The sequence below is a fragment of the Trachurus trachurus genome, assembly GCF_905171665.1.
Source record: "Trachurus trachurus genome assembly, chromosome: 20".
Lineage (NCBI taxonomy): Eukaryota > Metazoa > Chordata > Actinopteri > Carangiformes > Carangidae > Trachurus > Trachurus trachurus.
Window position 1 is genome coordinate 19,248,752 of NC_139911.1, and position 15,741 is coordinate 19,264,492.

Consider the following 15,741-nt stretch of genomic DNA (forward strand, 5'->3'; position numbering starts at 1 on the left):
ATTCAATAATAATTGTCATTTTATAAGCTTGATTAGACTGTTAATTGAAAAAAAAACATCAATATTATACAGAGGATTAAAAATAATCAGTTGCTGTCCTAAATTAAACCTGCCATATAAAACAATTAAAATGACTTTCATCTCTACCACACTATCACTGTGCCCAAATTCCTACTTTTACTTAGTACAATTCACTGATATAGTATTCACTAGTATTAATTCATATTTAGTGTTGTATTATTAATTTTATCTCAGTAAAGGAAGTGAAACTTTAGTTTAAACAGCCATGTATATTTACTTTAGATACTGTATTTTCTCTGTGACAGATATTGGACATGCTGACCTTGGTTATGTGATACCATATGTCATTTCTGCCCCCCCATCCGTACTCACCAGGCAGCAGCATCACAGCCAGCACCGCGGTGATGAACACACCGGAGAAACTGGTCCTCCTTCTTCCAGCCATGGCTTCTCACACCTCCTTCTCTCCTGTGAACACAAAAATATCTTACTCTAAAACATCCCACTCAGTTATTTTTGTACCGGCAACTTTTAGCACAACACAATTGCAGCTAGAGATTCTACCTATATAGTATGCACACACAACCTCCTTGATTATTGCTAGAGTACAGGGTTGAAGTTCATCTAGCCAGGGTAGTTAAATGAAATTTCTAGAAAACAGATCCCAGCGCAGGAGCTCGAAAAGACATTTGATTACCTGCAAGAGTGGCTGGCAGTGCAGATGGACCTGCAAACCTCACAAATTGCTGTTGTAAAGTGTTTAAATTTCCACTCCAATCACAGCCTGAGAGCCCAGAGCGGCACTAGTGTTCACCTGGAGAGACGGTGAAGTGACCCCTGCAGTTTGGAAGTGAACTCTAAATGGAGAGGCTTTTAAACAAACATGCTGCCACACGGCTCCCGGCTGGTTTGTCTTTGAAAAACTGAACCAGGTTGTTGTTCAACGGCACAAACTTGACATTAACCTGAACTTGAATCTCCGGGGTAAGCACCTAAATCTACTGAAGCACACCCACAAACACAAACCAAAATAGTTTGTTTGGTTTCGTTGGCGTCTTACCTGCGGTTATCCTATGGACACGGCTGTCTGCGGATCCAGATGTGGACTCCAAGCAACGGGCCAGATGACTCTGGAACACTAAATGTGTGTTTGTGTTTGTGTGTGTGAGTGTGTTGTAGGGATTCCCGGTGCACCCTGTCCCTGCGACCCCTCTGACAGACTGCCCTAAACGAAGGGACCCCGCAAGGTTTTAAACCGAGCCCATCATCTCTGACACACGCAACAAGTACTCATTAACGCTCAACACAGGAAAAACGCACACAGGGACCACCTGAGGGGGTCAAGGGCCACCTCAACAAAGACGCCTGATTGGCTGCGACGTTCTGAGGTTTTGGTCCAATCGCAGGCACCATAATTAAGGACAGGAAAAGAGAAAGAGGGTGGGAGGGTTTGGAGGGAGTTAGGAGGTATAGAGACGTGGAGAAACAGAGCGAGAAGTTGCCTCAAGTGATGTTTTCTTTTCTTTTCTCTTTTTTTAATTTTTTTAATTTAACGAACAGATTTCATTCAAAGTGAAATTTAAGACTCTGAATCTGGTTTGAAGATGTCTCATATCTCTGGAGCGAGATAGAACAATAGAGAGAAGAAAGAAAACATGAGGGGGAAAATGAAGGGGAGCCGAGGTGCCACATAAGCACTTCTCAGAGACGGTAGTGAGGGCCAAACCACAGCTTCTGTCTTAACCTGAACACACACACACACACACACACACACACACACACACACACACACACACACACACATACAGGGACAGCTGGTCTACACATGAGGAATTTGATAATCTACAGTTTCCTCCTCACTTTAACTGTGTTCAGGCATGCTAAGCCTTGTAAGACGCACATGTACACATCGGCAGCGATTTTAGTGCTTTTCTACAAAAAAAAAAAAAGGCCATATAGCTGCGATGTGATGATGTATGATGCAACATCACCACATGACATGTGACTGGATAATTCAATCCTGACAGTCTGTGGTCTTATGAGGTTTGCGTCTAGGCCGGTTTATGAGGAGGTTTGATTAGTTTATCAAGAATTGGGGATTTTTTATTTTTTATATTTAGCTGAATGTAAATCATCTCTTTTTTGAAGTCAGAATTAGATTTTAAACATTAGTTTATAGTAGTTCAGAGAGAGGACACCTTTATTCTTGTATTATTATTGTAACTCCAATCTTGTTAAAGTAAAGTCACTTTACTTTGTGGAGCTGTTTATTATAGTCTGGGCTGTGTCCAGTGACTGGCTGTGACTTGAGGAATCTTAAAACCACTGAAACCTTGTTTTTGTTTTTTTGTGTTTTGCTTTTGTCACATCATGTAACCTATAATTAAGATATTTAGTCGTCAACGTAAACTAGAATTATTTGTCGGTAAGCAGGAAACCCTTACAGGGAGCGAGACGTTCTTCCAGGCTGTTTCCTGCTGATTGTGCTCAGTTAAGTTTACAAGCTAAAGACCCTAGTTTAGTATCGGAGGTACAGATGTGAGACTGGTACCAACATCTGCATCTAACCTGGCAAAAAGGCAAAAGCATGTTTGCCAAAAATGTTGAGCTACTTTAATTTCAGCTAATCGGCTTTAATCAGGACTGTGTGGGCGTGGTTTGATCGGATTTACCTGACCATGGGTGAACAGCTCAGGAAGCTTCATCAATAATCTGATTGGTGTATGGACGCACATGCTTCCATCTGATCTTTGAGACCATAAAATAACCAAAATTGTTGTAACTTTGCACCCAACTGTTAATTTAGAATCACAGTCGGTAAGAAGATGAATGAGAATGTGCCCACTCAAGCATGTAGTGATATTTCAAAGGCCTCTGTGGACAAAGTGAGGTCCATAAAGAAACCATGCCGACAGTCCGGAGAGTGTCTGGTCTGCTCGACCTCAAACCCTCCATCTAACACCTCCGGGATGAACAGGAACGCCGCCAACTGTGAGCCAGGTTTTATCGCCCCGACGCCAGCACCTTACCTCACTAATGCTCTTGCAGCTGAATGGGAGCAAATCCCTGCGGCCACAATCTCACGTAAAGCCTAAAAACCAGAAGGGGATGTTTGTGGCAGCATGTTTGCAGATCTGTTTCGGTGGTTTACAACTCTCATGTGCAAATGTTGCTGCAGATTTCAAACAGCCTTTGTCTTTTAACACCTACACATGCAGCTGGTTTATGCCGGCCTGCATCATCTCATGGAAAATAAAAAAAAACGGAGAAACAAAAACCGCAAAGCTCATCTGAAAGTCAGAACAAGTATTTGAAGACGGCTGAGGCAGATAAGACATGACTCTAACCTTACAGGGAAAATCAAATGCTTTTCCATTTTCCTCTTTTTTATGACACCTGACTCGATCAATATATTGACTGTTACTGCCGACCTGACAGCAAGACTTTTTACTGCCGGAGTCTGCACCTGAATTCTTTATTTTCTCTTCTAGCTCTTTAGCATTTCCACATTTTTTTGCAGCCCCCTTTTCCTGTCCCGTCGTGCCCTAACTGAACATTTAGCGCTCATGTTAACACTGTATCTTGTATGTAATTACGTTAGCTAACAGGTGTTTCGCAGTGGCCGCAAACCTACAATCCAGCCGAGGGTGCAGATTCAAACACGACGCCGCCAAAACCATACTCATAATTTTCTCTAAAGCTGGAATGTAAGGGATTCTCACAATTCACAGACACCTGGTTCACATTGACAGCAAAAAAGGCTTTATTTTCAGTATAGTGGTGAGTGACATGGAGGGAGGGAGGGGGAGGGGCTGTACAAGTGAGAGAAAATAAGACCATCTTCACAATTTTTCTTTTTTTTTATCTACACAATCGTTCTGGTGCGAGACGTCATCACTGTAGGTCATCGTCATCGAAAAGATCCTCAAAGTCTGCAGATGGAAAAGAGACAAGGAGGAAGAGCACAGGGTTAGAATTATAGTACAGCTGTTTCCCAAAACTCCTACATTCTCTGCTAATTATGCAATTATACAACTACTTTTTTGACTCTGGCTTGAGTTTGAACCGGTTAAATCTTCTCACAACATATGCTGTGAGGTGGTTCCTTTTATCTGCCTTTGACTTTTGTTTGTTTGTGTTGAAACATATGGGAGCTGTAGACATGCAGTCCACTGTCCACATTACTGCAAAGTACCCGAGGACAACTGAGGTAGAAAAACAAACAGAAAAAACCTACCCATCATTAGACAAGAAATGATCATGATACTAATTAAAAAAGATTAGACAACAACAAATAGCCTGTAGGCTGATTTCCCCTGGAGCTTAAAGCAGAAGTAAGCGGAATGTTTGTGTTAATATAAGTCTTAAATAGTTATATCTTCCGACAGCAATCACTTACATAGAGTGTTTGGTCTGAAACACGGGTCTGTCAGTCACTCTGCTCTCTCAGGGGCGGTCCTCTCTGTGTGTGCAGCCAAGGGATGCGCGTGAATGTGGTGACGTAGGGACGAGGGCGGGAGCTGCTAACTCCATCGGCTGACAAGAAGTTAGCCAAAACGACCGGATCGCTTACTTCTGCTTGAACAATTTCAGATTTGCTTTTTCTGCCCCTACTGCTCTGAATTGTTGTCTGAAGGTTTTATTTCTCTTTTGTCATATTGAACTAATTTCTGTGGGGTTTGGACAACCCACAGAAATTAGTTCAATATGATATATTCTGGTATTTCTTATGTATTAATTCTAGGATGTATTATTGATGTATTCCTATCTATTTACTATTGCTTTATGTTTGTATATTGAATTGCCCCTTGGGGGACATTAAAGATTAACAATATTACCATTAGAAAACGTCAAATTAGTTATTGCAGGGAGCATTTTTCAACATCATGGACATTGTACTGACCTAAGGATTTACCAATCATTAACAAAATAACAGACAAATGAGTCAATAATGAGAATAATCATTACAGGTGATCAATGGGCTGCAGAGGCTAAAGTAGATTTCTAGTCTCAACTCCACATCTGTGCTGCTTAAGAGCTGATGTTGTCGATGTTGGGAAAGAAGGCAAACTGTGTTCTCCAGCAACACCACTCCTGGCCAATGTGAGTGACTCACTACAAGCACTGCAAATTAACATGGTGCTGTTGATCTCATGTAAAATGTCTGGTATTGGGCGTCACTTTCCAAAATGTCCAGATTAAAGGGATATTTCAACATTTTGGCAAATTCGCCTATTGCCATAATCCCTATAGTCTCAGGGGTAGCTTTATTACCTTTAATTGCGAAAACGCGAAAATAGTTCAGAGTCTTTGCTTCATGTGTCGTAATGTTATCACCTAATAATTACTTCACAGCGTGGCGAATGTGCAGGTCACAACTTGTCCACAAGAGCGTTTTGGAGTTGTCGGATTGTGTATTGAGTTTGATGGGGGAAAACGCAGAAATACCATGAGCCTCCGTTGCGTTAGCTGAGCAGCACCACCGATCTAAAAACAGCTTGCACCGACAATTAAAGGTAATGAACCTATTCCTAAAACTATGTGGAAATATGTAAATAGGCGAATTTGCCTATGAACTTCATCAATTCCAATGGAGAACTGTAAGAATCACACGTTGGCTATGGTTTGGTCACCAGTGATGTCTTTTCTGACTGATCCGTTTGGGGGCGACCAGTTAAATAATCCACAACTGACTCATCTGTAGACTCCACCTAAGTCACACACTGTTTTAAGCTTTGTCATCCCTGTATCAAAAAATAGAAAACTGACCTTTTAGAGCTGTCTGCTTGAAGTTTTGTAGAAGAATTTGTTACAGGACATTATCACTATGAATTAACTGATGCAGAATATGCTGAAATAGCCTACTCTTTGGGGTTTTTGCAGACAGATTTAAAAGGTTAGAAGTAGTTTGCAGCCATTTTTATAGGCTGTATAGATTTTATTTATATCTGCCATATTCACATAAATTTCATACATTTTCAAGAGTGTCCAGACACAGGAACTGATTTTGCCACACAAGACTTGAAATTGCTTACTCTGTGGTTTGTCTGTGGTTTCCAGGAACAGGACATTCCTACGTTTTACCTAATAAAGAGCGGTCTGCAAGTCAAAGAGCTTGGCCTTCGGCTACCCATAACCCTTTGCAATTTTTTTTTTTTTTTCGCAGTAAACAAACAGCTCCAGCGCAACACAAGTTTCAAAACACAACACACCCTCGTTTCACCCTCGCGAGTCGACCTTTTAACAGCACTTTACATCATACTGTCATTTCCCCGTTCCACCTACAGGAGCCACAATAAAGGACAACATCTTTTTGGAATCAAACCATGGTTTTGCATCATCACCCTCTAACCCGTTCAATAAACACAGACAGGAGCGCTTTAAAACAACTCGCTGATCTCTTAGATGATAATGTCTGTGCTGCTTTTATAGACAGACCACAATGAAGGTGAATTGGTTCATCCTGCACTTCACTGGGCCGAATGGAACTTCCGCTTTCTGGAGGTTTGAACATATTCTGGGGCGTCTCGTATTGAGGAAATACACAATAACGTGTTCACAACATCAGATAAGTAGTTGTGAATGAACACAGTACAAGCATGTCAAGAGTCACACACGGCTTCACATATTTCAAGAGAAAAGAAGATGAGCTCTCTCCGGTCCTTGACTTAATAGAATCTCAGGGCCGTTGCATATAAGGACCACACCTGCGTAAGTGCATATACATTTTCATTATGTAAATACAAAAGGCGATAGTGTGTTGTGTCCCTGATCACTGAAGTAGCGTTACAAATAGAGATGGGCTCTGGCACTTTAGGATCCATTTCCAGATCAGCCAATTATCCACTTTTGTTGAGCTCTGATATAAATATTTTCTAAAACCCATTATGTCAGGTGTCATCAGCTGGATGAATAGAAATGTTTTGCCATTAGTCTGTTTACAGCTGGAGCTTATTTATGAATGAAAAGATGCATCACTAAGTGGACAGAGTGTATATAAAAAGTCTCTACTTTTACTGTGTTCAAACTTTTTGATCTCATCAACTTTATGGTTCAGTATATGGAGTGAGGACAGAAAACTACAGCTGGTCCTTGAACGTGTCATACCGAGCATTTCACACAGCCTCTCTGCTGCTCGTCTCTTTTGTGCTTTTTGAGCCACTGAGGCAAAACAGAGTTTTTAGCGACTTGTAAATATAGAAAGTCAAACCCAATAAGATTTGATAAAGGACAGTAATTTGATAATAACTTTATTCTAAACTGGGTATGGCTGGACTACAACACGCCACACATGAGAATAGACTCAATGTAAGTCTGAGCAGTGTTAACAACCCAAATGATTTAAAGGTGTGTGTGTGTTTTAAAGCAGCTGACTGGCGAGGCGTCCTGCTGAGTTTCAGTCTTACAGCAGCTATAAAACTCACTTTACCGTCCACCTCTTCTCTTCTCTCCTCTTTTCCTTTTTTATTTCATTCCCCCTCTTTTTAACAATCAGCTCTTTTCTTTCTAGGTCATGTGCTGCGGAGCCAAAATTGTTTTGCCTGCAGCCAACGCTGCAAGACGGAAAACAGATTAGCTTAGTGTTTTTGTGCGTCCTCTCTGTATGTGTTTACGCGCTCCAGCACATAAACCCGTGTTTACTGGGGAACGGCCGGATTTTTGAGGGTTAATGTAAGAAGACAATGTGGTTAAAGCAGGAAAACTGCACAATGTGCTTACGCTTAACCTAAAGTTTCCATGCAGTTTGTCCCCGTTACCCTTTCTTATGCATAAACAATGCCAAACTTATTTTTTTCTTCCATTCATGTGTTTGAAATGTTCAGCTTTTTATCTATATATTTATAGGGTTGGTTAGTTAGTTAGTTAGTTCAATATACTTTATATATTATATATATTTATATACTATTATTTAGTTTTGTTAAAGTTGAAGCTTTAAATGACCAAATAATGAGGTTTCCGTGACAGATGTCTATGTGTCTGTGTGTGTGTGTGTGTGTGGGAACCAGGTTTTAATTAAAGGTGTTTCATTAAGGAAAAATTCACAGAAGGGAATTCGGTTTTCTAATTCACATGAGCTCAGGGCAGAAACGAGGAATGGTCTGACAGCCTATATGAACGTATGCACAAGCTTTCATGTGTACGATCCTGAGTGTTTAGTTACAAGTGTGGGTCACACAGTGAAGTGGACAGATGAAAGAGAATCATGCCCACGCGTTTAACTAGACACTTGAGGGTATTTACGTCAAAGTCCTTCACATTTCTCTATCAGATACGATCATTAAAGGGACAAAGGAGTATTTGGTTGCTTCTGTTTGATCGCTTTAGTGTTTAGTTAGTTGTGACATGAATCAAGAAATTTAGGCTCATGAATTGGATTAGAGAACCAGATTAAGCAAGATTTCGGTTTTAAAAAAAGGTTGTTTGTATGTACTTTAATAAGTGTGACATCACTGGAAAAGAAAAGGATGGAGATGTGGAAGAGATGTGTTTGGGCACATACAGTTGACTTACCATTAAAGAAATCAGAATGAACTGCTTTTTCATTGGCTGCCAGGTCCATTAGCAGGCCGCTGCTGCCTCCTGCCTGTCAACACACAACAGTACAACCACTCATCAGACATGAGCACAGCACATACAGTGGATATAAGTATTAAGAGATAAACGATTTTAGAGATTAGTCAACTGAAAGAAAATTATTCAGCAGCTATTTGGATTATTAATCAGTCATTTCAGTTATTTTATATAGGCTAAAATACCAAATGTTTGTTGGCTTCAGCTTCTAAATTTAATAATTTGCTGCTTTTCTTTGACTTGTATAAGAGTAAACTTTGGTTTTTCTAGTCCTGGTTGGTCAAACTAAGTATTTTGAAGACACCTTGGTCCCTGGGAAACTCATAGCTAATCAATAGCAGTTATTTCTAATTTGCGATATCCCAAAGTAGTAGGCTACAACATAGGTATCAGCCTAATATGTTGTTTTTTGATAACTTCTCTGTATCTGACATTTAATTAAACTACATTGCTAACCAAAGGACAGTCTAGACATATTATGTTATCTATTTATTTTATCTGTGCTGAAAGCTGCTGCTCTGGGACACAGCTGAGAATAATGAAGGTAGCAGCAGGTGCTGTGCAATAAAGCAAACAATAAAAGTAACGTTTCCTAGCAAAACACATACATTATTTAACGTTTGACAATAACTTAAGCTGTAAACGTCTGCCTCATCTCCAGACTGACTTCATGTCTGGTGCATTTGAGATTACAAGATACTTGTTTTTGTTAGTTTAGTCAGTAACGTTACATCGAGCTAGCTGGGCTAGCATTAATTAGCCAGAGTTAAAAAGCCTGTGTTGTTACTTCAACTCCACTGACCTCGTCTAGATCCACATACGGACCTGCTCCCTCAGGAAACATCTCGTCCACTGCAGGTTTCATTTTATTTCAACCACAGTTCAGCAACTGTTACTCTATGTCGTAGCTTTGAGTTTGTGGCTAGCTGGGCTAGCTGCTCGGCTATAAACAAAACAAATGTATTCTTCTTCCTGTTCTCTTAGCTTTTCGGGAGTAGGCTACTCTAGACACGTTGCTTCCTCCTACTGGCCAGTTTCGGTATCACTTACGTCTTATGATTACTTACCACATGTCTCAGCAGCAGCAGCATGTGCCTTCATCATGTTCTGTGTTTTTTTTTATTATTATTATTGAGAAGTGGTGGTAATAACAGCTTCTCTTTTCATTTTGATGGATTTTCTGTCATAACGATATTACATTGTCATTAAATGAGGCCTGACATCAGCAAGCCAGGCTCCTCACACACTCCTCTCTTATCAGTTCCACTTTAGCTACCATGCTGTCATGAACATGCAGGCTTCCACATAAAATATAAAAGAAAGTGCATATTCATTTCTCCTGTTTTGCCACAGTCATATGCCTTCCTCTTGTTTTGCTACATATGGATAAATTCATGTCCCACTACCTGAATTCTGTATGGTCGGTGTTGTATCAGCTGCTGGATACACACTTTTTCTGGGATTAGGCTACACATATTCACTGTTAATTCTTAATAGCCTATTCAGAGGAATATTTGTGAAAATTATGATTATACCATAGGCCTACAGTGACTTTGCTGGTGTCGAATCGCAATGTTTTATTGACAGAGAAAAAGACAAGAAAGTAAAAAGGGGAAAAAGAAGAAAACATTCACTGATAAAGTTTTTTTTTTCAATTACACAATTTTATTGACATTATATCTGAAACATGTTTATTTTTGGCGTATTATGAAGATATACAAGTTACGCTACAAAAGATCTACTTACTCTAACTTTCAGTTCTATAGGTTTTCTATGACAACACATCGAGTGTTAAACCAAGAAAAAAAATATGTTTTGCTTCCATTTCCCTTCACCTATGATGAAATGCATTCCTTTATAATTAGGATTCAACAGATCCCTTTCTACCCTTTCTTCCCCTCCTGGCTGCTTCCACCCCCTTCAGTGCTCGTGTCCTGCATTGGTCTCGTATCCCAGGGTGTCTCCGATGGGCTGGTGGGCAAAGAAGGCCCGGGCCATCTCGTTGATGTGGTTGTAAGCGCCGATAGATTTGAAGTATTCAATGTAGTTCCAGAAGTCAGAGGTTGAGTAGGGCCAGTAGGGAACAGCTGGTGGTTCATCATATGGTGCTAAAACACACAACACAACAGCAGGTCAGGGAAGGACAGCAGATAAGTTAAGGATAACCCTCACTCACCGTTACATAAGCTTTCACATTCCATTAGTTATTTGATTATGATATGTTGCAATTAAACCAGACAGGTCCTGGCCCTGTCTTGGGTTCTCTGAAGCTGACTTAATGATCAGTCGGTGTGTGTTTACACAACCTTTGGAAGAAGGCTGTGAGGCTGTGTGTAAGTATCCAACATGTGTTGTGAGTATTGATGTAACTTGTGACAACTATTTCAGCCCTTTTGACCAGTTTCATAATCTTGTTCCAAATCATACATTTTATCAAACAAACAAACATTCTTGTTCTCCTTTATCCAATTGAAGTGAAAGTTTCATTTGGCCAGTTCAACATTATAATACAACTGAACTAGGAATGATAATGATACATAATAATAAAATAATAAGAATAAAACAACAACTAAAATAGAGCACCTATACTGTTGAGGTTCTTTTTTTGTTGTTTCTTTTAATTTCATACAGTATTATACTGAAAAATGATACCTGTGCATCAGTTATGGAAACTATTTTGTCTTTTATCTTAATTTCAAAAAGGCCACAAATCCTGGGTTGACAGATCAATGCATTTTACTACAACTGATTTAAAGCAGAAGTAAGTGATATATTTGTGTTAATATAAGTCTTAAATAGTTATATCTTCCGACAGCAATCACTTACATAGAGTGTTTGGTCTGAAACACGGGTCTGTCAGTCACTCTGCTCTGCTCTGAGCCTTGGAGAAAACATTTATCGTATCCTACAGTTTTTATCCAATGAGGAGAGAGAACGGCATGCAGGGCTGTGTGTGCAGCCAAGGGACGCCGTGAATAGACCAGAGCGGCTTATTTATACAAATGAGAATGACTGATGCATCCTGGGTAATTTAGGGGCAGCACCCGGCATCCCTCCATTGAAAAGTTCAGCCTAACTGGCTTGACAAACTAACTAACAAAAAGTTGGCTATTAACAGGCTATTTACACACAACACTTAGCCAAAACCTCCCCGGTGATTCCACCAAATACGTGTAGATGTCTGGGTCAGACATTTCTGGCCACTTTGTGGGGTCATTGATCACTGTGGGAGGCTAAGGCCCCATCCACACGAAAACGCGGCTTCACTGAATCCGATCTTTTTCTTAATCGTTTTGAAAAAAATCTCCGTAAACACGGCATCGTTTTTAGAAATATCTGCGTCCACACTGATCCGGTGAAAACGACCCAAAACGCTGTAGTACCTACATACTGCAGGCGTGTGTGTGGAGTGTGTGTGTCGCTGCAGCGCTGCCTGCCACACATAAACACTTAAGACAGCTGAAGAAGACGGGAAGTCCCCGCTGTAATTCAATAGAAGAAGAAGTCCCCGCTGTATTCAAACTCAAACATGGGATTAAATGTTGACAGGGAGTCGTGTCAGAGTAAATATTACGATCAGTGATGATTAAACAGCCGTGATTCAGCTGCAGCGTCTGAGCGACGCGACGTTAGTCGGCCGTTGTTGTTGTTACGTTACGTGCATAGACTGTCAGTGTGCAGCAGCTGCTGCAGGGGTGTGTGTGTGTGTGTGTGTGTGTGTGTGTGTGTGTGTCTCAGGTTACAGGTAGAGCAGCGGGGGGCATGACATCATCGTTTCAGAAAAAGTCCGTATTGGCCGTCCAAACGGAAACGCTGGGGCGGCGTTTTCAAATTTTCCCACTCTGGGACCCGTTTTCAAAAAATACCGTTTTCACCCCCTGAAAACGCCGGATCCGTGTGGACGGGAGGCCAATCCGATAAAGTATTTATCCGGATTCGAAAAAAACGGGTTCGTCTGGACGGGGCCTAAATTAGCATACCGGTAGATTAATTAATTGAGATTAAGAAAAGATAGCGTTAATGGTGGGTTTCAAAGAGGGTGTCAAAATAATTATGAGACATAGTGCTACAAAAGAAACAAAAAATAAAACATTCAAATTGATTGTTAGTTAGTCTACGCTCCATCAAAACACAAAAAGCCACTGAGTGCAATGTAAAAATGCCGGGTGCTGCCCCTAAATTACCCAGGATGCATCAGTCATTCTCATTTGCATAAAAAAGCCGCTCTGGTCTATGTGGCGACGTAGGGACGAGGACTGTTATGGTGCGTTCAAGGAAACTCGTATTTTTCCGACCGTGAAGTCGTACCAGTTCGATCTGGTACGAGTTCACCGGTCGGAAGTTACGAGTGGCCGTTATAGTGACTTTCACCGGTAAAACAGGTCGGAAAAACACGAGTGGGTTGCCTGGAACGCTACAAAGTCGTAAGTTGTGACTTGAAGCTGTAATTTACGATTTCAAAAGCCTGCCTGGAATGCAGCATTAGCGAAAACGACCGGACTACTTACTTCTGCTTTAAGTTATGGTGATTTCTTTAGCAATTTTAGTTTGCTGTACATGCATCTCTTACGTGGTGATCCAAATTTTATTCTATTTTGTTTGCAATACAGAACAAAGATAAATGTGATTGTGTCCTCATTTTTTAAAGTGTTTGAAACAGTGGACAGAGAAAACAAATGATCAAAATTACATAATAACAAAAGTGAAACTTGTCACGTTTTCTTAAATATGATGATGTGTGTTTTATACCTCCTTCTGGGATGACTCTGGCCTCTGTAAAGAAGAAGAGACAGAAAAAAAGAGTTAACATTTCCAAGCATTCCTTAGCTTCCCAAGTTACAAAGACAGGATTCAGGTCCGGAAAACTGAACTCTCTCCCAGAGGACTGCAGGATACCTGCTCCCTCTTCAAATATTATTGCTGACCCTTCAAGCACACACACATGCACACACACACGCATACAGACACATACGCATACACACACACACACACACACACACACACACACACACACACACACTGAAGCAGGAGGAATTCATCTTCACACAGAGTCCTCTTTGTGCACCAAAAACAAATGCAGCACTGTCACATCTGGGAGAATCACACCTCACCATTCACATCTGTACATAAACATAAAATCCGATTTGATCTTAAATCTTAACACCAATGTGTTTTCACTTTTTTTAAATAACGTAAGCAGCAGTTATCAATCAAGACAGTATCTAAAACTGTATTTAAAAAGTGAATGAATGAATGAATGAATGAATCTCACCTATGAAATGGCAGGCAAAGAGGCAGAGGAGAATACTGAGCCAGACCATCAGCTTCATCTTGTCCTGTTGAATTCACAAAAATTCCCATCATGCACTAGTCTTAATTGTTGTGTGAATCTCTGAGAATAAATGAGAAAAAATCAGTTTCTGCAGATTTAGCCTACCTGTTTGTAGTCTGTAAAGCCGTGCAGAGAGGTGCAGCTGTTCGTCTGCTGGTTCACGGTGTGTCTGGGTGGGGTCTAGCCGAGCAAGAGTCAGAAGACCTCCACTCACACATGCAAACACACACACACACACAGCCCGGACAAGCCTTGCCCAGAATATACTGCAGGTCGTCCAATTGCTGATGTGGTAACTGTCACATGTCGGCTATTTAAGATTAATTTCAGGTGTTAACAGATTTACTGATATATTGTTATAACAATATATAGCGTGTGGCAACCTCCTGAGACCCGAGCTTTTTTCTGGTGTGCATTTTTTATTTCTCCTTGCTATCTGGGATAAGTAGGACCTAATAAGTACAATACCTAAAGTTTGTCTTTGTACAGGAAGTAGTTTTTGCAAAAAATGATGTCCTCATATGAGGACACTGGGACTATCTCAACATAAAAAAAACTGTATTTGCTGTTTGGGACCAGAAGGGCCCAATTTGTGTAAATTCAAAATTTCAGCTTTCTACAATAAGTAGTTCTCTCAAAAAATCAGTGTCCTCATACGAGGACATTGGGTCGAAAAACAATGAATCCTACTGTATATAGAATACAGTGACATATGGAAGTTCAAAGGGGTTTTATTCTGAAATGCCACATCAGATTGGCCTGATTTTTTCTGAGTGTCATCCTGGGGTCAAGTACTATCAGTCTGAAGTGGAACGGTCAAGTAATAACGAGTAGTCTTTAAGAAATGTGAATCCTCCTGAGACCCTGCGTCCTCATACGAAGACATTATTTTTGCCTCTTTGCACCATGATACTCTCATTTTTAAAAACTTATCTTACCTAGTGACTTATTAGCCACATTTAGGGCCACTGCCTGTGCCATCTTGTGGTGATATCACAAAAAAAAGACAACAACATGGTACTTTAATAACATAACATAGTCCCAACATCCTCAAACGAGGACGTGACATTTATTGATGTCCTAGTCTGCTACTATTACTAAAATGTGTCAAATTTTAATGCCATATGAAGACAGAGACATTGTTGTACATAAATACACTGGTTTCATTCATAAAATTTGGATTTAATTCTTATCTTGGTCTTTTATCTTCTGGGAACTGCCATAGAAGGCTCCGGCTGAAATTCCCGCCATTTTTCCCCCCCAAAGAAATTGGTGAAATTTGTGGTATCACCACAAGTTGGTGCAGGCAGTGTCCCTAAATGTGGCTAATAGCTCAAAGTTTTTAAAAATGGAGTATCATGGTGCTAAGAGGCAAAACTGTAATGTCCTCGTATGAGGACGCAGGGTCTCAGGAGGTTAATATGAAGATGCTGTGTTTGTTAATGTGAATTTGACAGATTGATGAAAAGAGTTGTGTCCATGATGAACTCAAAATTCATGCTCAGCACTGAGGAATTCAGCCATTTTCCTTCAAAACTGATTAAAGCAGAAGTAAGCGATCCGGTCGTTTTGGGTAACGTCTTGTAGGCCGATGGAGTTAGCAGTCCCCGCCCTCGTCATGGATCTATTGGTCCTCGTCCCTACGTCACCACATTCACGCACATCCTTTATGCCGTTCTCTCTCCTCATTGGATAATGGTTGTAGGATACAAGGAAGTATACAAGAGGTTTTCTCCTCGGCTTACAGCAGAGCAGAGTGACTGACAGACCCTTTTTTCGGACCAAACACTCTATGTAAGTGATTGCTGTCGGAAGAT

At 40.6% G+C, this 15,741-nt stretch overlaps 2 protein-coding genes across 2 annotated transcripts in view; both read right to left on the reverse strand.

The window, feature by feature from the left end:
* Positions 1-3,767: 3,767 nt before the first annotated feature.
* The window catches only part of cops9 (COP9 signalosome subunit 9), a 46,883-nt gene continuing 34,909 nt past the window's right edge, over positions 3,768-15,741 (reverse strand). The window contains exons 2-4 of the mRNA XM_083995774.1: positions 9,395-9,523; positions 8,533-8,605; positions 3,768-3,953 (exon numbers count right to left, since the gene is read on the reverse strand). Coding sequence (XP_083851900.1) covers positions 3,916-3,953; positions 8,533-8,605; positions 9,395-9,457 — 174 coding nt within the window. The 5' untranslated portion in view covers positions 9,458-9,523 and the 3' untranslated portion in view covers positions 3,768-3,915. The remainder of the gene's footprint in view (positions 3,954-8,532; positions 8,606-9,394; positions 9,524-15,741) is intronic.
* Positions 10,513-13,922, reverse strand: otos (otospiralin; the record flags this gene model as incomplete). Its single annotated transcript, XM_083995356.1, has 3 exons — positions 10,513-10,700; positions 13,342-13,365; positions 13,865-13,922. The coding sequence occupies 3 exons, from the start codon at positions 13,920-13,922 to the stop codon at positions 10,513-10,515; spliced, it is 270 nt and encodes an 89-aa protein (XP_083851482.1).